Below are 23,714 nucleotides of genomic sequence, written 5' to 3'. Positions count from 1 at the left end.
GTTATCAACAGGTCAAGCGTGTTCGCCGACAAGTGTCCAGAATGTAGTTAGGATTCATCCGCGAAGTCTCGCGGAAGAATTAACGTACTGCACATATCTTATTCGGGTCATTTAAAATGAAGCTGTCATAATTTAATTTCATCGATGTGGTAAACTCTTTGATAAGAGACATTCCAATGCTTTCAGAGGTACCCGACTCAATAAAATACTAGCAGTATATTCTAGAACTATATTTTGTCTTTCGCTGGATGTTACGCAAGCTTGGTAAGCCTGTGCAATTTATAAAATGCACAGCGCAATAAATTTGTTATTTGCGCAGTGATTTTAAAGATTATTTTTTGAAACGGACATGGTATCAAATGGATAATTTGGCTAATAAGTTAATATGCAGCTTTTATTTGAATTTGTGAACATCATATTTGCTATTTTGTGACAAAAGGGCATAAAATTCGTCACCATAATCATATGCGCAAATGTATTACCAAATCCCGCAGAATCGTTATGAGTGTTTATGCTTAATGAGTTACCGCGGAAGAAAATACGTGGCTTTATTCGAGTATTGCACAATTACAAGTCATAAATTTGACAGATTATATCGTATATTGGTCATAGCAAATAGGATTTACATAACTGAACTTCATTCGATCAATGAACTCTTTGAAATTAGAGACAATCTAATGGAAACGCTTGAAAGCGTTTAGCCGACTCAAAAATTGTATAAAAAATAATTTCCCTACCTACTCACACAGCTTTTAGTTTTAGAAAAACCTGCTTACATGCAAAACTTTTGTTACACAGACACAGATACAACAGTAATAACAAAAGCTTTACTATTTGAAAAATTGCAAATAGTGGTGCTAAAAATGATAATTCAAGGTAAAATAAGGCAATAGGTAAAATAACACTTAGTGACAATGAAGTAGACTTTTGTCTTTTGAATTATTTTAACTGTACGTCTTAATCTGACCTTATATATGCCTGTTTTTCTTTTCTTTTTTATTCTTTTAGTACACAACAAAATTGTGGAACATTGGAAAACAATTTATCACTGGTACTTAGAACCCACTAGATTTCTCATGCATCTTTGGCAAGCATCAGCAAGTCTACTCTTTCTTGAAACTGTCTGGTTGTCACTGGTATTTATACACAAGGAAAGTTGGAGTACCAATATATCGTGTAGCTAGTTGCTTTCCATCTGGTGTAGGGTCTGAGAAAGCCATTTTATTTTTTGGTATAACAGTTCCATATATAGACCACTGCCTGAAATATATTAACATAAAGTCTTATTTAACATTCTTGAAAGCCTCTTCTTGGTCATTTTCGAATTGCCACCAACACTGATGGACTTGGGAAAAGGAATCAGCAAATCTGAAATATAACTACTTGAACTATGACCTGCCTGAGTGACCTTGAGTTGGACCTAGTAATTATGTAGTTGCACTCTGCATGTGTCACCATCTTGAGAAGGCAAATCATAGATGCTAGTTTAGTGAAAATCTTCCAGCAGATTAGACAATAATCAGCGGGCAGAAACTTAAGATCCAAGACCTTTAACCTCTGTAACCTTGATGTTGGATCTAACAACTTAGGTTGTGTACTCTGTATACTGTCTTGACTGGATAAATAATTTCTACTACCAGATTTATCAAAATCCTTCAAGTAGTTATGGAGCAGACACTATGTAAAGATATCTGACCCTGACCTATGATAAAACGACCATACCTGATTTACATCTTATTATCATGGTGAACATTTATGTGTAGTTATCAGAAAATCCATCAAACTGCTTATAGAGACATGCCTCCGAAAATTAATCACGGATGAAAAGGTATTTCGGAAAAGGGAAGTAAAAATCTTGATAGAATAACAACTTTTAAAAAAAACTGCATGGTTTGAAACGACTTTTTTGAGGGAAAGGGCCTAAAAATGGCCCAAGGCTAAAATCATGAAACTGTATGCAAATGAATATAATGATTTCATAGGAAGTACTTTCACTTGCTTTGCCGAATACAAACAAACTATGCTTTGCCCCATACAGTATATTAAATGACTCTCGTACACTACTTAGATCATACAGAAGTTCGTCTTAGAGCCTGACTGTACATCAAGATAAAACCCAGCATTTTTCATGCAACATTCTTCTTCAAACCTTTACTATATCATATGACTTGACTCACATCTTCTTCAGTTAAGTTATTCAGCCTTTTCTCTTGGCCTTACTTTATACAAAGACAACATACCTCACACAATCTGGAAGTGAAGCTGCTCAGTCTTTCCTCCTGGTGTGACTATACATCCAGCTTGCGGTGAACATATTATCCTACACAATCTCCAGTTTAATTTCTTTCCTTTTAGCATAACTTCAGACACAAAGCACTTACCTCATGTAATCCTGAAATTTGCTGCTCTACCTTGTCTGATATTACACCAAGAGACAACTTCCTCACACAATCTGCTCTACCTTTCCTCCAGCCTGGTCTTCTTACAATGCCCCAAGACAACTTATCTCACAATCTAAAAGTTTAGCTGTTTTGCCCTTCCTTCCAGCATGACTTCACACCAAGAGATAACTTACCTCACACAGTCCAGAAGTTTTAAAGCTTTGCTCTACCTTCGGACATGACTTCACACCCACAGACAACTTACCTCACACAGTCCAGAAGTTTTGCTCTTCCTTCTGGCATGACTTCACACCCACAGACAACTTACCTCACACAGTCCAGAAGTTTTGCTCTTCCTTCTGGCATGACTTCACACCCACAGACAACTTACCTCACACAGTCCAGAAGTTTTGATGCTATGCCCTTTCTCCTGGCCTGACCATACACCCAGATACGACTAACACCAACCACCGCAGGTTCTGCTTGGTCACTAGAACACCATGGCCGATGTCCAGGGTGGTTCTCAGCAGACTGGCTGCTCTGTGTATCAGGTAACACTCTGTATCCCTGTTTATGGAAAAAATCCTTTTATTTTACTAAGTAAAAATTAATGTCATAGTTTTTCGGAAAAGGTGGACCCAAACAAAAAATTTAACCAATGCCGATTATCAAGTGACGACAATACCTAATAGTTTTATTCAAAAAATCCGATGAGCTAAAAAGTATTCCATTAGTCCAGAGCATGACCAGTGGAGGAATATTTATTTTATATTTCAAAGGTTTTGCGGTTTTCTCCTATATACTTAATTTTCTATATAATACATCAATGATATTAACAAGTGCTAATATCATATTCTACTTTTACAGTTTGCAATACTTCATCAATGTGGATCATATGAGAACCAATCATTCATCATCCCAATGCATCATCTCCATTCATCAATATTACTATTATTACACATCATTTACCATTATCATCATACTTTATCATTCACAATCATGAATCATATTCACCATGAGCAACATCAATTCATTCATCATCCTTTTTCATTATCATCATCATTCATAATAACCACAATCATCATTTATCACATTTGCATTTATTATCAGATAATAAATCAGATGTTGACTAGTAAGGCATTTGCTATGAAGTGTCAGTTATCAGTCAAAATATAATAATAAATTAATCTGAATATTACAGTGTTATAACACATTTGCTGACAAGTGAGCCACAGAATACGATCTGACACTTATAGGCAGAAATTCAAAGTGATCTTGCCTCTGCCTTGGTCAACATGAATTTCTGTCTGTGGATATCGTACCATATTCAACAGCCAACTTGCTGACAACTGTGTAGCATTATTACAGTTTTTTACAATACTCCTTTGCCTATATATCTGCAGTAAATATTCAACAGTAATCTCACATTTTTATACTGACTTGTTGACAACATCATAATTACATGCAACTTTAACATATTACTGGTTTTAATGTCCTACCTCATTGATCGGCTCTACCACACAACACCCTTCAATTTTCTTGTCTTCTGATACATACAAGAACGCCTGTAATAAAAATGATGGATGAACTGTGAACTAAAAGCACCAACAAATGCAAAAAAAAAAAAAAATTAAATTAAGTTTATACAAAGAAACTGAACTGAGACCAATGCAATGAGTATTGTTTTTTTTTTAGTTACATAATAACAACAACAGTTTTTCTGTAAGTTTTTAGTATTTTTCAACCAAGGTAAACTTGATCTTCCAAAAAGTTAAGACAGTCTGATATACCAATGATCGTTCGACACTAACCATCATGCAGTTACACAGAAAATTTAAATTTGAGAATCTGAATTTTAGAGTTGGCAAGACATTCATTATGTATTCAGGTTCCAAACTAAGAATGTTGTCTAATACTGCCTGTAACATGTGTAAGATGCAAGTAAATGAAGTTCCCCTTAAGGTCTTCAGAGCATGCAGTGGATATGTTGGAAGTCTTTTTACATATGATAGCCCAACTTGCAGTCATTCCAATAAGAAGCCAATTTTTTATTTTTCTACTTTTTTTTGTTGGGTTTAACATTGCACCAACACAACTGTAAGTCATATAGCGACTTTACAGCTTTGATAGTGGAGGAAGTCCCCCTATTGCCCCTCTGTGTATTAAATCACCATGACCAGCTGGGTGGCATCCTCGCATGAAGAATCCCCAATAATATAATTTTATCTCAAACTCTCTGTCATAAACCTATTTGTAAAATGTGAACAGGATTTGGGCAGTGCTTGAAGAAAGTATTTAGGAAGTCTCTGCCAAGGAAAGCACTCACATTCTTGCCTTCAACATTTTTTCATCTTATTTAAACTACTGTAGACAAGGAGATTATAAGCAAAAATGTTACACTGCTCAAGCAAGGTACCAAGTTCATATGGATTTGCTGCCCTAATAATGCAATAGAACAACCTAGGTGTATATTTAATTTCTCTGGCATTGTACTACAGTAAGCGACTATGTTTTGTAAAATTAAACATTTTTTGTGACGTAAACAGTATCATTGTACTTGCTAAAATGAACATCATTTCAGAACATTTTTTTCAGACCGATTTGATACTGGCCACTTGTTTTCTTTAACATTCAGGTTGCCAGCCCAACTTTTTTGAAGTAAAGTTGTCAAGCTGATTTTCTGTACTAGTTTGAGCCAAACCGCAAAATGTATTATGTATTTTTAAACTAGATGCCCACAGGCAAAATGTCGAGCCGTCAGCTGTCAAAAGGTCTAAGAGTTGCACATGACACCCTGTCTCATTGAGGCAAACATTTATGCCAAATAAAAAATGATTGCAAAAAGTTACAATATAAGTTATTTATAGTTACAACGAAGGGAAGTAAATCTTTAAAAAAAATCTAAGTCCACACAAAAATCCTTACCAGTAGAGATAGGTCAAAATACACCTTAAAATTGAATGTAACATGCATACTGTACTACAGAAAAATAGTCTTGATTTTTCCCTACGACTAGTAATAAAAAAGTTACAATATAAGCTATTTATAGTAACAACAAAGGGAAGTAATTCTAGATTCTTGCACATGACACTTCGTCTCATGATGGTGAACAACTGTGCCAAGTAACATCAAAATCCCTCCATACATGAAAAAGAAATGCTCCGGACAAAGTCATTCTTGTATCCGACCTTTGACCTCCAAATGTGACCTTGACCTTTGATACAGGTACCTGCGATTTGCGCATGACATTCCGTCTCACTGAGGTTAACATTCATGCCAAATATAAATGAGATTGCTCCATGCATGTCAAAGTTATGGTCTGGACAAATAAATCCGGACGGACGCACCCACATACACCAAACAGCCATTTGGACAACTATGTCTTCACTTCCTTGAGCTCGACAAAAATCATGTAATTATAAAGATCATTTATATCGGTTTCACATATAGGTCTCATTAAAGTAAATGCAATAACCATTTTCTTGTTTATTACCTGTGTTCAAACATAAGATTTTCAAAATAAAACAATCCAGGAAGTTTTAATACAATATGTTTTATACAAATTATCTAATTATCAGTTTTCAGATATTTAAAACATACAAAAAATTTGATGCATGAAACAGTTGGTCCTGGTCAAAAGCAATCAAAACATTTAAGTTGGCAAATGATCTAAATCAAAAGAAGTCGGTCCAAGTCAAAAACGTTCCTTAGACACTGTAGTTGGCTAGCTGCAAACATATTATCAAAGGATGTACCGCACTAGCATTGCAGTGTCATGTGCTAATTACAGACCGATTACCAAGGTGGCAATTATAACATCTGACATGTTTACTGAGGATCTAAGGGTGCAATTACCAACTTTCAGATCAAATTTTATACTTTTACACCATTTTTAACGGACTGATTTTCCTTTTTCTTTTATAAATCAGTCTGAAATGTGTAAAATCGGCCCAAACTGACAAAAACAGAAAATTTCCGAGGCACTGTCTTATTTATTTCCAAAGGCTTCAAGGACAAATCCAAGTTAAGCTTACATCCTGAGGTCTGTCGCCATTGCACTACCACCACACTAAACACATGGATAGCTTTTCTATCTAGTGTTGTATGCTTACCTTGTAAGATGCTCTAAAACTCAAGGTTGGCTCCGCAAAGCCAAGTTCCTCTCCCATAACTTTGTTTATCTCTTCAACCTGAAATTCATATCAAAATTAATCTAGCCAGAAGGCAAACTGAATATTTCCCACGTCTGAACTTCAAAGCCTTAAGTGTATTGCTTATATTTTTTTCATAAAGGCTTTAAATGTAGAGATGTATTCTACAGCAAATGCACAGATTCAGCAATGAAAAAATGAGCAAACTTTAACTGATATACCAGACCAAAACATTCCCTATTACCTCCTAACATTATGTTGATCTCATATGTTGTCCTAGGAGTTAAAACAGATCTGTATGTTTTAAGTTCTCATTTTTGTAGAAGTCTAAACACTGTTAACCTTCAGCCTGCTGGCGGCAAGTGTTACTGATTCTGCCTTTGTGGCCAGTGCAGACCAAGATCAGCCTGCACATCTGATCATGGTCTGCACTGTTCGCTATTTAGACAGTAAATTTTCTGTGAACACCCCTTAAAAAATGGTACTGCCCAAACTGAATGATAGAAAAGTCCATTTTAGAAATTTAGCTAGGTAAAGATTAAAGAAAAGCACACAAAACATTTCTAGCTGGCAACAGTCTGCCAAAATCAAAGTGTATCTTATGACATAAGTAACAAATTACCTTCCTGGTTGCATATTTTGGACTTTCTGCAGTGACCATGATAACTCGGCTGCCTGTATCCATATACTCCTGGACAACATGCTCTTTCTTCCAACCCTAGAGAATATAAACATGCAACTATAGTCTACTAATTTCAGTGTGTACTGTAAGTCTGTTTTCCACTTTAACAGATCACAATTTGTTCCAGTTTTCAAACTGCTGATAAATAACTTAGTAAATAATCTAATCATCTATTAAAGTTTAATCCATTTATGCGCTGTTAACCCAGCTCTCTTATTTTAATAGGTCCAGCTCCTAATAACATCAATCCAATGAATGTGTTTTTCCATCTTGCACCCCCATCCACCACCCAATGTCCAGCGCACCAAAGTTCATGTTTTTGCAACTCATTCTTAAACATGTTTTTGCAACTCAGAAATTCCAAATTCGAGCAGTATAGGACCGCAATGCACAGAGAAGCTGCATATCTGTGTATTTTAGGCTGAATAAATATTTCAATATGCACAAGATTTTTTTTTCAAGTGTTTTAACCTCATGCTAAATTTTTTACCCGAACAATTTCTGAACAGCTGATATTTACTTCCAGAAATTCTTTGCATTGCTACTTGAACAATTCAAACACAATTATATTGGCAAAAAGCAGTCATCACGCCATGTAAAAATGTAAACCAGTCTGGGATACATGTATGTTGACATACCTTTTTTTACAAAAGCAATTTGCCATCTTCTTTTTGACTACTTTTGATCATATGTATAGTTATGTATTCAAACTGAAAACTATGATGGACTGAACTGAACTTTTCTAGTATGAAAAAAGATATTGTCTATTCTATGGTTAAGGATCTAAGTGATAATGTATTACGAAATAAAAGGACTCGTTTGTCGGTGCCAAAACAAAGCGAAATTTCAGTCAGCATTTCATAGGCTTGAAGTTCTCAATGCTGGCTGTGATAAACAATTTTGCCTTCATTAAACAAGTGGCGAAGCAAACAAAAATGAAACCATATGATAAAACGAAAGCGCATTTAACACTGTAATTCTGCCAATGACCGACTAATAGATACAACATTTCAATGACATGGTTTTATCCTGAAACATTATAAACATTTACTCCTCACCCCCTGCAATGCAAGTGGAATGTTCCAGCCATTCTCGTGTCAGTACATGTAAGTATCTTTTGAAATTCAACAGAACCTTTTATATACATGCTAGTACATCAAATATCAATTGCAGTGTACTTACAGGAAATTTGAGGACATTGAGTAAACTTTGATGGAACTTGACATGCATGGCTTCATCAGCAGGCTCAGACATTGTGTACACCATTCCACACACCTCACACTGCGTCGCTCCAAACTTCTTCTGACCAGCATCCTGAAAATATGTGGAAAAACAATTATGTTATATAAATAAGAAAATTTTGGTTGCATATAGAAGGAAGCTTAATTCCAATAACATTTTTACAAATTTCGTCAGAAAACTTCTGATATTAAACATGTTACTTACAGCATGTTGAATAGAAGTTAAGAGTATAAAATCAAATTCCTAACTTCTATTATCTGCTTCGGTAATATATGCCTTAGCTGAAAGCATTGTCTTAGTTCTTTTACTTAAATCTAGTGATAAGACTGACGTTCTTTGCAACAGAGTGCCCAAAGACCATGATATGATGTTTTTTTTACTTAAAAAAAGTCATTTCAGGAAATACCAATATTCTGGAAAAGCTAATGATGTTAATCGACAACTATATTGAATTAAAATACATTTTTTGTACAGCTAAAACATCTCGTACACTTTACAGGGAGTATTTATAAAGATTACTTACAATGATCATTTGTTCCAGATTGTCTTTGCTCTTCACATATCTCAGTAACGGTGAATTGTTGCTCGATCCCCCAGGAGATCTTGTTCCCCGTGGTGATCTCTTTCCTCTGTAATCATAGATACTTCATTCTGATGATTAAACATAAATAAGTATGCCGAAGTACATACAGCCAGTACTCTCTCAGATAGCTTCAACATCATCAACAGCTCTGAATACAATCTACCATCTTCATGCTTGGATAAAATGTGTATGTGGATACTTTCATTTTGAAAATGTTAAAAGTGCTACGGATAAATTTTTGACCAAGGGGGAAACACACCCTCCCACAATATATGTAAGCATGAGGTAAATTGGAAAATATTGGAAGTGTTGATATATATATGCTTCCTGGTTGAATCAGATTCAATGAAGTAACAATGTGCAAGTCAATGACTAGACATTATTAAGTAATGTTAAGGGCACATATTGTATGTTTAAGACAATTTTTTATTGCTGCACTCCCTTAAAACTAATTTGATTAATACGTCAATTTTCAAATGTTGATTTTGACACTTACAAATGCTGCCAAAACTTTTTTATGCTGATTGAATCATGTAATATTATGCAAATATTTGCAGCAAGTCTCAGCTTTTATTAATCTTCTAAACTCTTACCCATTCTAAAGAAATCTGACTTTTTTTCTGTTAAGCATCACTGGAATTTTTCAAACTAAATAATGTCAGAGTTACTGAACCCAATCTGAAATAACGTCAGAAGTTACTGAACCCGAACTGTAGCGTCCTTTACTTCAAATTTAAAACCTGAGCAAAGTAAAACAAAGAGCTTACTTACCTTAGCTTGCCCAACTGACTAGAAGCTGAAGGTGATTTCTTCAAAAATATTGGGAAAAGCTTTACTGAACTGGAACCACCTGTCCCTGACTCTGCAGAACCTATCTCACTTGATCCAGACGGTGACCCCTGTTTACTCTGAACAGGTGTCTGTTCTAAAGGAGTACATTCTCCACTCAGTTCATTAACAGGGGTGCATCTACCACTACTAGAGAACAAGTCTTCTGACCCAGCACCTATCAAACTCACTGTATCGCTGGAAATTTCAGAATTTTTCTCTCCTTCATTCATTAAGTTTTTCTCAGACTCTTTTTCAATGTGATTTTCATCTCCGCCAATCAAATCTGGTGAGCTGCTGAACAAATCATTGGAATTAGCTGTTTCAATTCCAGAGTCAAGTTTTTCATTTACCTGCTCCTCCTCAGTATATGTAACTGTTTTCCTAGATTCATTCAAAGTTTCCATCTGAGAATCACTAAGTTCAGTTCCATCTGGTTTAACACTATCATCAACAAAGAACACAGAATCTTTGTCAAAACCCTTAGCTTTGTAAGCATTCACTTTATCTACTGGCCTGGGCTTTGTCTTTTTACTCTTACTAGCACTTTTTGGCTTTTCTGACTTCGATCCAGACAAATTTAATCTCTTTGGATAAAACTTCAAATCAAAACCTTTCTTAATCACCAAATTGCCAAAACATTTATCTGCCGAAGCTGGTGATCGAGATTTGAAAAATTTCTTTCCTGTTATCATGGGAGTCCTTTCCTGTTCTAGATCTTTGTCGACTTTATTCGGTATCTTTCCAGTTGATTTAGCAGGCACTTTCAGTTTCTTACCAGAATTATTCTTTGGTGTTTTCTTGACTTTTACAATGTCAAGTGGTACTTTCTTATTGCTCCCATGCTCAGCATTCTTTTGCCTTAAAACCGGCCTTGTCTGGCCTTCATTTTCAGTATCACCAGAGTCGGACGAGTGAAAATCAAACCTGGACATGTCACTTTCATTCTTACCATCATGTTTCTTTACAACATTTTTCTTTCTTGCAGGTCTGTCATTCTCCGAGTCTGTATTTTCATCAGATATCTTTTCCAGAACTTTATCCACTGCTTTTCTTCTACCTGGGGAATGAGGAAAACTTATCTTTTCCCGCTTTCCATAGAATGACTTGATTGTGAATGAGTCAGCATCTATCTCAGCACCATGATGGGCTGGAGGTACTGCTGGAGTTCCAAGTTTAATTCTTTTAGGTGATGGTGTATTCTGCCCAAAGTCAAGTTCCATTCTAAAATAAATTCAATAAGCAAATTCAATGGGGAAGTATGCCCTGCAAAATGTAGTTACTGTCCTACTCTTTTAATGGCACTAATGTCAAACCTGAACAAATACTTTGAGGAAAATTCTCTAAAATTTGTAACTAGGGTACTCACCATACATAGGACATACTTTTGAATACGACACTGGAATGTTACACAGGTCAGAAACTGTAAACTGACAAACTGAATGTACATTTCTATTTACTTTATTTCAAAACTCCTTTTGCTAACATGAAAATACTGGCAAAAAACTTCTAGCATTGGGGGTTTAAACTTTTAGTAGATAGCCGTTGGTTTAATGGGTTACTCTAAACAATAACTTTTTTTAAGTTTCAATGCCAATCAAAATTGAATTTGGTCAGGCCCAAAAAAATGTTTGGGTAACCTGAACCTTTGTAATACCAAAACCCCACTACCCTAGAAACTTTTTTCTATTGATATGATTGTTATACCAGATTTACAGGGCTTCGGAGATTTGCCGGTTTGTCGGTTTTGGACCGATTTTTGACTTTTCAGACCGATTCGTGAAGTGAAAAAAACGAAAAAAATCGGTCCCGTAAAAATGGAGAAAAGTATAAATTTCGGTCTGATATCTCAATACACGATCACCTGCCAAGTAGGAAATTGTTGGTCGCACCTTCAGATAATCAATAAACGTGTCAATCGGTCTGACTGTCACTTTGATAATCAGTCCGTAATTAGAGCGTGACGCAATCAGTGCTCGCGCGGCACATCCTTTAATGTTTGCAGACAGCCGACTGCGGTGTATTAAACATTTTTTGACTGGTTTCCTAACGTTTCTGACCGGATCCAAATCATTTCGACGGGGATCCACATCTTTTATTTAGAATCCGACGGATGGTTTATTTCAAAAGGCTATGTTTGATCACGGTAACAAACAAATGGTCGCTGCATTTAATCAAAGAGCTATAATTGTATTTTATACTTCTTTGATTTAATGAGACATCAAACGGAAACCGATAAAAATAATTTTTATAATTACTTGATTTGAAAAAATTACATGATTCATTTGTTGGGGTTCCAGTTGAAACAAATGCTGAAAATCGTCTTTGCAACCCGATTGTACATAAAAGAAAAAAATGGACGGGCAACCACGAATGATAAAAAAAAACCGAAGTGGCACTGTTTATCAAATCGGTCTTTTAAAAAACGTTTCAAAATGAAATTTTGTTTACATCAGAAGAGAACATATAACTTTATAAAATGTAGTTGCTTATTGAAGCACAACGTAAGTGAAATGAAATATCCGTGGCCAACCCGCGTGACGTTTTGGTACTATACATGCGGGAAATTCGATCTCGGCGTTCAAATAACGTACACATTCGGTCCGCGGCAGAGTATTCTTTAAATACTGAGGCTGTTTAGCAGAAAATATGTGTTGTGTAACTCACTTTGACGCATTGTATTTTATAGAATTCCGTCAAAGAATGAGGAAACATCACAAAGTATCTGCCATGTATACGGTATCGAAGTCACGTGCGTTGGCTTTTAGACTAGTTACGCACACGGTGTCAATGCCTCGTATTATCTCGGAAAAACATCGAAATTTAAACAAAGTAACGATCACACGATAACTGTCTTCATTATATGGTAACACGCGGTGACTGGTAACTCAGTTTTAATGCATGACATGCTTATTTCTTTACCCTATCACGTTTTACAAAATGTGTAATATTGGGAATGCGGTGGGTGGGGTAGCGCCGATGTCAGGATTTTCGTTTCGGACCGGTTGAGTTATCAAAATTTCCGGAGCCCTGCAGATTTATATAGCTAGTTAAGTATCAAAATCTTCCTATGTGAGCAAAAGGGTATGAATGCCAATGTTGACATCAAGACTGGTAATAGTAGCCATTCACAATGAGTAGCCATTCACAACTTCAGATAAATATTTCACAAAACAGAAGATTTCTTGTTCACAAACCTTGCTTTTTTGCCAGGAGAACTCTGCCACCTGCGTTTCCTCTGATGTCTGGTCTCCATCACAAAATTCTGTAAATTACACAAATTTATAGCTTTTTGTCCTCTCAAACTGAAACTTAGCTCTTAAGTTTTCAAAAATGAAATAAGCATTTGCATCTATTTAAAATCAGTGTGACCTGTATGATAAAACCCTTCCCACCTCCCATTTTTCTAATAACTGGGTTTTCCATTGACCTTCCCATAGTGCACGATCTATTTGACACAAACTGTAATATTTTCAATTTGAGATTATGTCATTAAAAAGAAAGGAAGAGTCTAGGTAACCAGAGGCCTAGCCTTCGTTCTAGCTGTCTGAAAAACGCATACAAATTTCTGAAATATATCAATATTCACCAACCTACAGCAGTATATTAAAAGAAATTAAATAAAATATTACTAGAATGAAAGTCTAGTTCATTCTTGAGCCTACAGCAGTATATTAAAAGAAATTAAATAAAATATTACTAGAATGAAAGTCTAGTTCATTCTTGAGCGAATAATTAGTTGGGCTACAAAAAATTCTGTCGGGCTACAAAAAATTGAAGTCCATAGCCCCATTGGCTACGGAGTTAAAAAGTTAATGTCGCACACTCTAATAATATTATTATTTGATAATTTTTGTATAAATCAATGAGGAATTGAATCCCCTTCGATGCATGTAAATTTTATTTGAATTTTAGGCCAATTCGTGAAATAATCGGCATTAAATCCTATAGCATGTAAAAAGTCGGCAGCAATGAAAATTTCATCGGAAATTGCTTAAACTATTTTGATCTTACGAGCGTTTGACAAGAGTGGGATATTGCCCATATATGAAAAAATTATCTCAATATTTCCTAAGATCGCATCAAATTAGTTGGACTAGGACAGATGAAACGTGTCCTCCCTAAATTTCGGGTAATAATACATACATACTCAGTGTCCAAATGGGACCATCTAAGTGAAGATCGAACTTGACAAATACAGTGCTTTAGGGTATAGCGGATTTTAGGGTATAGAGGATAGATTGATAAATTTTATATTTAGACTTGAATTATTGTATAAATTTTCATAACATTCTTTTACTGACATGCAAACAGACATTCTGACATACATTTTAGATATTTGCTTGTTGTGTTATTTTTCATATGTCATCAAATGTAAAATAAAGCTATCCCCTATAGACTGAATCAGTGTATATGTAAAAAACGTAAGTGAATGAAAAGTATTTGATAGAAATTAAAAATTTTTAAGCTGAATGTTTTTGAAAAGAGAATACATTATTATTCTGATTTATAGTAAAGAAAGCTTGGAAAGTTTGTTAAAATGTGGATTTTAAACTAATAATGGAAACAAGAGGGCCATGATGGCCCTATATCGCTCACCTGTTATCATTGCACTTGAGGACAAGAAGGTCCTCAGAAAAAATATCTAAGTCCAAAGGACAGTAACAACAAAGGGAAGAAATTTAACCAAAAAGAAGAAAAAAATTCTTACAAGGTACAGATATGTCAAAATACACCTACAAATTGGAGGTACCATCCATGTTGTACCACAGAAAAGTGGTCTTGGTTTTTCCCTACGGCCAATAATAAAAAAGTTACTAATAATAAGCTATTTATAGTAACGTAAAAGGGAAGTAATTAAAAAAAAAATTTATTGTAAGTGAAGAAAAGAAGGATCTGCCAAATAAATCTGTTGACATAAATGAAATTTCAGATCAGTATCTTCATTAGTTACGGAGATATACCCATTTTAATTTGAAATAAAGGGAGGTAATCTGACATAAAATCAGTCCATAGTTATCTACCCTGATTGGCTCAGTTTGACAAATGACAATAATGAAATTTCAAATAAGTACTATAAGTATTTACTGATATAAATCCATTTTGATTACAATCAGGGGAGGTAATCAGATATAAAATAACTCTGAACCTACGTTTGGATCTGATTTGTCATGGCATCCAAGAATTATTGTTTTTAAGTTATTTTGGAAGTTTGTATCAAATAAAACCATAAATGAAGTCTCTATATGGCTGCAAAAGCCAAAATAGCCAATTTTGGACCTTTAAGGGGCCATAACTCTGGAACCCATGAAGAAATCTGGCCAGTTGAAGAAAGGAACCAAGATCTTGTGGTGATACAAGTTGTGTGCAAGTTTGGTTAAAATCGAATCATAAATGAAGCTGCTATTGTGCAGACAAGGTCAAAATAGCTAATTTTGGCCCTTTCAGGGGCCATAAATCTGGAACCCATAATGGGATCTGGCCAGTTCAAGAAAGGAACCGAGATCTTATGGTGATACAAGTTGTGTGCCAGTTTGGTAAAAATCAAATCATAAATAAAGCTGCTACTGTGCAGACAAGGTCAAAATAGCTAATTTTGGCCCTTTCAGGGGCCATAACTCTGGAACCCATAAAGGAATCTGGCAAGTTCAAGAAAGAAACCAAGAACTTATGGTGATACAAGTTGTATGCCAGTTTGGTTAAAATCGAATCATAAATGAAGCTGCTATTGTGCAGACAAGGTCAAAATAGCTAATTTTGGCCCTTTCAGGGGCCATTACTCTGGAACCCATAACGGAATCTGGCCAGTTCAAGAAAGGAACCAAGATCTTATGGTGATACAAGTTGTGTGCAAGTTTGGTAAAAATCAAATCATAAATAAAGCTGCTACTGTGCAGACAAGGTCAAAATAGCTAATTTTGGCCCTTTCAGGGGCCATAACTCTGGAACCCATAATGGGATCTGGCCAGTTCAAGAAAGGAACCAAGATCTTATGGTGATACAAGTTGTGTGCAAGTTTGGTTAAAATAAAATCATAAATGAAACCTCTATCGTGCAGAAAAGAAATTGTGGACGGACGACGGACGAAGGGCGATCACAAAAGCTCACCCTGTCACTATGTGACAGGTGAGCTAAAAATGATCAAAACTATCCTGTACACCCTAAATCAGCTCATATGTAAACAATGGCTTGGAGAGAAAAAACACATGAATTTGTATGAAATGCTGAATGTTTTAAGAAGAATAGATGTTTTCTGCCTGATATACTGATAAAAAAGCTACTATTTTCATTTCTTTAAATTGGAATGCAGGAAAAATTAGTTGGCTATCCGCTAACCGATATAAAGACCGTGTACAATATGATTATGAGCGATTATTTTTGCCAGAAGATAAGAATTTATGAAAGATCTTACTTTCTCACAATGGAAATACTATTCTATGACTTCGGCAACATTTTTTTTTCAAAAATAATCTGTTTATCTTGAAAAAAGCAAATAATTTCCCACCTTCAGTATCGAGCCACGGAAGCGGCAGTGTAGAATGAAAGATAAAATTTTTAAAAAAGTAAACTTTGAGGATATTTTTGCTATATCTTAATTACGACAATGTTTAATGATAATCTGCAATACTTTTTTTATTCATTTTCTTTGTTTAAAACTTTAAAAAAGGATCATCTAAACACTACCGCCATGTAGCGTAATGGCAGATACCCCCCTCAACGTGAAACGGGAACGGGCGTTTATTAGTGGTTTATACCTGAAAACAGGATTTTATCCATAATGTCGATATCGAGAATACCCTAAAGCACTGTACCTACCTTTTGTTGATGGGAATTTTGGTTACGACGTATATTCCCCAATTTGCTTTCTATTTCCTCGCATCAATAGTTCCGGTCTGTGTCTTCTCTATTTATACAGTTGATAAACGATGTGCTTTAACTTTTGTTCAGTAGATCTATTTTATATTTACTGGGTAATTTTTGCACCAGGTCCGAAATAAATTTATAATTCAAAACTTCTTATTTGCAGTTCAGTAATTTAGCGAGATATGTGATCCCTCCAGGGCGTACAACGCTCATTCTCAGTAATAAGGCACATATAGAAAATAGTAACATGTAAAAAATCAAAGTAGAATATTGTTTAATTTGGGCTTATATTCCTATAAATGTAGCTTTTAATGCTTCAGATTTAGTGAAATGAAGTACATCAAGACGTATTGACTAGAATTATGAGTTGCTGAAATGGCATGGCTTAAATATGAAGATTAATACGTTACCATTAATTAGTTATGAGTTTAAACGTGAATATCTGCTAAACTTGTGCTGTTTATGTATAATTTACTGTTTTCCCATTGGCGCTCAAACATCATGAATTAAGACATTTTTGGTTTCGTAAACTTAAACACAGACAACATTGAAATAAGTGAATAATAACTATGATAACTATGTGCTTGAAACAAACATTTTATTAAACTAAACATATAATGTATTTTTCAATCATGAACACTAATAAACAGCAAATTCAATATACTTTATTTTGGCATATATTCTCTCTTGTGAGCCTTAGAAAACAGCACAAAAAAAGAAAAAAACTTTTGATTTCGTCTGTGAATCAAGCCATTGACCGATGTACATCATGGTAAATGTAACGTAGGTATCATATTTGATCTAAAAAGAAATAATTGTCAAATTAAGGTATGCATTATTGAAAGTCTTGTAACTATGATTGAAACTATAAGAACATTTAACAGAAAAACTATTATCATCTAAAAAAACGTGAACATACTTGAAAAACATACATTTGCAGGAGCAAAGTCCCATTTTGCTAGTGTCTTATTTCAATTTTACTTTTAATGTATGAAAAAGCGAGGTCGCTGTGGACGATTCAAGTTTCTTTCTGTAACATACGTATTAACAATCCGTTTGAATGGCATATTTCAGTTTTAAATCACTTACGTAACATATATTTAGCCATACTTCAAAACAGTAACGTAGGTAACGCAAGTATCATCAGATAATAAATGTTAATAAATGCCACATAATAAACTGAGTCTGTGTAGAAACCTGTTTTACTTCACCAAACAGTATCCGTTTAAATTGTAGTATGTCGTTTTCAATCCAAAAGATCTACGTAACCATTATAACTACCCCACACACATCATGGTAACGTAAATATCATCATTTGACACCTCCTAGTGTAATGAAGAAACTTTACACTGTGTGTTCCGAAATGAGGCGTTTGGCCACATCCGTGAGTTTGAATAGCCTCTCGGACTTTCCTGTTTTTTGCGGTTCATCTATTTTGGCCACACATTCGTCTTGTTTAATCCACAAAACATCTTCTCGCCTTGGCCATCTGTAAAGTTCCTTTACCTTTTCCATGAAGTTGATCTTACATTCATGTTCTTCTTCGTCTATCTCTAATACTTTACCAACGTATGGCTGATCATCATAAAGAGCGATAGTGTAATCTCCGGGATTCAGACTTTCAAACACACTGATGTTGCTCTGTATTTGAGTATCAGTTTCTCTTTCTCCTTTAGACATATTGGATATTTCATTCATAGACTTGCCTGATGAGTTCATTTCAATATCGGCTCTGAATTGATTGTTTCCATCTTCTGTATGACGATCAATAGATTCACCTGTGTCACTGTCTTTCCTTTTAAAGCTGAACTTTTCTACTGTCCACTTGTCACAAAAATTTCCTTTGCAACAGCTATCGCAATAACATGATGTCTCTTTTGTTCTCACAGTGCCATCAATGATGTCTTGTGGTCCAAAGGCAATAGCATGAAGTTTCATTGTGTTTCTAACTGGCTTTATTTCAATTTCAGCAAACATGGTCTGCTTCTTCTCGCACTCTTTCTTGTCCACAAACAGGAACTTAACATCTTTCATAGATGACTTACAAGCCCAAGCATAGAAGTCTTCGGCATTCTGAATAACTGAGTTACCTTGTCTTGATGCTTCATCGGCCATACGTTTGGTAGTTCCGCCCAGACCATCACATGCGCTTTTGCCGTGGCCGGCCTCAAAATAATTCCATTGGGCTTCACATCCAAATAACTGCTGGTGCTCTGCAAGTGTGTAGAACATGAACCTATTTCTGTATTGACTAGAGGGACTGTCTGTCCAATAATGAACCCTTTTTAGAGACGGATTTAGGTTTCTCATTTCTGTAAAGAGTGCGTCAATAAACGCAGCTACTGTGCTTGCTGAGTGCACCAAAGTATTTGAGACGACAACATAACTCTTGTGCTTTAATTCATTGTCTTCTCTAAAGTACACAACGATCGGGTGCAATGTTACTGATGTGAGGCTCCAATATGCAGTCTGTACTTCATCTAAAGCCCGGCACGTATAATTCTCCGCGAAGTCCATTTGTACTATTACATGTTCTTTTGGAAGAGTTTCTTTGTTAACTTTAAGCTGCCTATATTGGGCGCGTAGTCTAGAAACATGCTCAGAAAACTCGGCAACTTCTTTCTTGATCATTTTACAGAAATCATCACGGCTAACTTCACTTTCTATGACCATTGTTTTCTTCATTTTATTCTCAAGTTCAACCTTTTTCCACATACGGTATGTTACAGTATTTACATCACTTGGTACTTGATCCAAGAGCTGCTGGATGTCTTCTGTGTGTTCACAAATGTTTTCTGGGTTCTCACTTATCCTCACACCAACCTTTCTCATTGCCTGTACCTTCATTGCCATGTTTTGGTGCTTAAGACATTGACACGCATTTCTGGATATGAATCTTGCTAGAAGGATGTGCTTGGGTCGAAGACGACAGAATGTTGAAAAAGACATTTTCAATTCTGGGTTTTCAGCATTAAATTTTTGCCACAGATTTTTCAAGTAGTCGGTCAACACTTTTGTCTGATGCCCTTTCTTGTTATCAGCTTTACCGGGCTGTATTCTGCAGCTGTCCTCTCTGCTTAGAAATTCTATCACCTTCTTGGCATGCTCTTTTGATAAACTTTTCCTTTGCTCTATTTTGTATTTTAGACATTTTGATTTGCATTTGAGCAATGCTCGATGTGATAAGCCTGTTTCAGCACTGATGGCTTTCATACACTTGTATTTTCTTGAAATCCGACCAGCCACAATATTGTGTAATATTGATCGTTTCTTTCTAGAACTAGTCTCTTTCGTTTTCTTCACTTCGGCAAGTAACACATTTGTCAACAACAATTTCTTCGCCACTGTTTTTTTTCGGCGAGGGGTCAAATTTAGTTGTTCTACTTCATGGCTCGTTTTACTTCTAGGTGTTGTTGCCTGATTTTCGATCTGTGATGGTGTATCAAGGCTCTTTGATCTTGTTTCAAATTTCTTTCTCAATCTCTCAAGCTGCTTGGACTTTGTCTTCAGCTTTTTTTCGAGCTCATTTTTCTTTCTTTCTAACACATTAATTGACTTATGTGCTCGTGCTAAGGCGCGTGCTTGTTTTCGTTTGCCCCCTTTGGCTCTAGACAGTACATTTATTGCAGGTAATCTTACTATCATTGGTTCACTTTGGCGCGATGTTGAGGGATATCCACTACCATATCCACTATCACTTGGCCCATCATCAATTGATTCTCTAACTCTGAGTCTTTCTAGTCTCTCACGAACTCTTGCTCTTGAGCGCCTGTTCTTTATTTTCATTTTCTCATTTCTCTCTTTACGCTTCTTATTGCTCAGTTCTTTTGCTGGAATGTAGTATTTTCTGACTCTTTCACGCTCTTTCTGCATATATTCTTCTCCAAGTTTCGCTTTCTTTCGATCTCTGTACTCTTTCTGGATTTGTGCCCTTGATTTCCCCATCTGCAATTGAAGAAAGAAGCGTCACGTTAGTATGATTTCTACGTTACCAGTTTGAACAGCTATACATTTTACAGCCAAATTGCAGACTAGCTTGAGATATGGTTTAAAATCCATTTCTAATATCAAAGTTTTTAGAATGCTATTAGAACTGCACGGAACAAACTTATTATAGAGTTATAGTGTCATTTTGGAGTAATCCGTCTCCATCGTTCTTTATGGCGCTTATTTCATACCCTACATTTTTAATACTATCTGTATGTGTGCTATGTATGTCTCAAATTACAGAGAACATACTTCCATATTGTATTAGAATACCGGATACTTACTAGCATATGGAACGCTTAAATGCGAAACAAACCTGATGATACCTACGTTACATATATGTAACGTAGGTATCGCGTGTTTGTCCGCCATCCAGTAAGCTTACTATTGCATTGTCCTAATCAGTTTAGTGTTTTTATCATAAAATAACAATTTATCTCTGTATCCTATTGAGATATATTAGATTTTGATAATAAATAGAAAATCTTACCTCAAAGTTTCCAAGACTGGTCCAAAATAAAAGTCAAATCTAAGTTTTTCCATGTAGTTAAATCTCTATCTTTGCAATTTCAAATATGGCTGACAAGACCTTGCTGACGTCATGAAAAAAATTACGTCAGAATAATCTGAACCTTTCGTACACACACTTTTTCGTAACAAGTGTATTTACTAGTAACGTAGGCATCAGTAACGTAAGTATTTTCTATGCGATATATTATGCTATGTACTGTAAGTAAAAATGCAAATCTTAATTTATGGGTTGCAAATGGTTAAGGGCTTAATCGACGCAAATGTGGTACATATATACCTTTCATGTTGCATTTTTTATGTTCAAAGTACCTTGTAACGTTAGTATCGAGTAAATTTATAACTTTATGACCAATATAACTCTGACAGACATCCATTTAGAAGTATTCAAGACAACAGCTTAAAAGTACATATCTTTTATCAAAGAGTCAGTTGACACTTTTTAAAACAAAATTCTGTATATCTTACCGTGAATATTAACATTTAATCCAAATCTGAAAATGGTTATAACGTAGGCACGCTGATTTCGGCGACAAAAGTCAAACGTAGTGTATAAGTGATTTTCGTTTCCTTAAAGGGGTAACCTGTCGTTAAAAATACATTACTATTTACATCCCTTAGAATTGTAAAAAGAAAAATTGCTATTCCCTAAATTTCAATCGCACGTGAAGAATAGAAACGTATGGACCCGAATAGCGACAGGTAACGTAGATATTATTTCATGTATTTCATATCAAGCTACTGATACAAATACATACTAGATATGACAAAATATATGCTACTTTTACAGGCCGACTTTAGACAAATGTTTAAGCCATTAAAACCCACTCTGCCTCCGTTTGATATATGAATAATTCCATTGCGACATGGACAGGTCTAATAGGTTCCTGATTGCTGAGAATAAGCGACAAGTACAGTAGGGCTATGGCACGAATAAATATTTATGTTTTGTTATTGATACAGAGAATTAACTGGTTTACCTTGTTTTAACTTATTTTGGTCAGTTCCCGCAATCTACATTTGGCGCCATATTGCGCATGCAACCATCCAACATTTTCATTGGCTCAAAAAAGTAAGCGGATATAATTGCCGAGGAATAATTTACTCAGCGCCGTTAGGAATAGACTGGTAAGATATTTTAAGTACTCTACGAAAAAGAACAGTGCTGTCCTTGACGCAAGGTATTGAAGACGCTGTTACTTTAAATAAATTTAAATTATCTTCTTCTTCTTCTTGTCTTTCGCGTCTACACTGTCAGACCAGTAGCCTCGATGAAACTTGTGGTTTGCCGAAGATCCTCAATGCCTCCATACAGTTTCTGGTGGACTGAGGTATCTATCGGCCAAGTCGCAGCTCGCTCCTGGTCATGCCTTTTACATCTCTGAAGTATATGCTCCGCAGTCTGATCTTCTTCACCACATGGACAAGTTGGCTATGGTGTCAGTCTGTATTTCTTGTACATGTGAGCATTGAGCTTGTGCCCTGAGCGGAGCCTGACCATCATTACTTGTTCAGACCGATCAAGCAGATGAAAAGCATCTTCCTCCATCCTTGGTCTCGTTAGTGCCTTGATGATGGTGACTTTCTCCTTGTAACTCACAGGTTCTGTTGGTTGTTCTGACTGAGCTCCTAGCTTAGCCAGTTTGTCTGCCTCTTCATTGCCTGCAAGTCCACCCCTATAAACATGAAGTCATTGGGCCAACGGCAGAAAACCGTCAAAGGATAATCGTTGTTGGGCCAATGTTGGCCCAACAATGATTAATAAGTATTGTAAATACAGCTGTTGGGCCAACGTTGAATCAACTTGGAATTTCAGTCACAGATATCTCTGCATTGGCCCAATATTGATTTTCAGGGAAAGACTTATACAGAGAAAACATCGTTGGCCCAACGTTGACCCATTAGAAGTACATGTAATGATATAATAATGATATATTTTACAGGTGACTGCTTTATCATAAGCCCCTACAGGTATACACGTTGTGTATGTGTAACATGCAATATTTAATTAACAATTAAATACTTTTCTGTACCAATTCATAATCAGTTAAATCTGGGCTAATTAAACTTACCTGCAACCGTAATGACATTTTGAACTATTTCAAATCTACTACCTTAAAAAAATGTGAAAAAATATTGAAAAAGAACCCACTACTAACGCTATAACAAATATCTAATTTATACAGTCATAAAATGTTTACAATAAATCTGTTGAGTATTCCAGAACATGAACTCTCGTTAACCCGGTTATGCAAGAAATCCCAGAAAATGTGGTTATATTTACTCTCTAGGCCAGATTTCTAGCTGCATATATGTGAAGTAAAGGAAACTATTAAACATGTGATAGATATAGAATTAACAAAAAACCCGGTCTACCATCTATAAACTGTAAGTAGAAGTTTTTGAATATTTTTTGATAAAGTTGTGGAATCTTACAGAGATTTTTTTTTTATTTTATCCCGTATGCA

General features: G+C 35.5%; 1 protein-coding gene across 2 annotated transcripts; it reads right to left on the bottom strand.

The window, feature by feature from the left end:
- Positions 1-693: 693 nt before the first annotated feature.
- LOC123523751 (N-acetyltransferase ESCO2-like) lies at positions 694-22,326 on the bottom strand. 2 transcript variants are annotated; one of them, XM_053539396.1, is made up of 10 exons: positions 22,227-22,326; positions 13,065-13,132; positions 9,811-11,091; positions 8,980-9,085; positions 8,397-8,528; positions 7,155-7,250; positions 6,494-6,571; positions 3,881-3,946; positions 2,773-2,948; positions 694-1,260 (listed from the first exon to the last, which is right to left on the bottom strand). In XM_053539396.1, the coding sequence occupies exons 2-10, from the start codon at positions 13,121-13,123 to the stop codon at positions 1,131-1,133; spliced, it is 2,124 nt and encodes a 707-aa protein (XP_053395371.1). In that variant the 5' UTR covers positions 13,124-13,132; positions 22,227-22,326; the 3' UTR covers positions 694-1,130. The 2 variants fall into 2 exon arrangements, with proteins under 2 accessions (XP_053395371.1, XP_053395372.1); XM_053539397.1 differs by lacking the exon at positions 22,227-22,326 and adding an exon at positions 16,684-16,864.
- Positions 22,327-23,714: the final 1,388 nt, after the last annotated feature.

Source organism: Mercenaria mercenaria, chromosome 3, assembly GCF_021730395.1.
Source record: "Mercenaria mercenaria strain notata chromosome 3, MADL_Memer_1, whole genome shotgun sequence".
Classification (NCBI taxonomy): Eukaryota; Metazoa; Mollusca; class Bivalvia; order Venerida; family Veneridae; genus Mercenaria; species Mercenaria mercenaria.
This window is presented reverse-complemented; position numbering and strand designations above follow the sequence as displayed.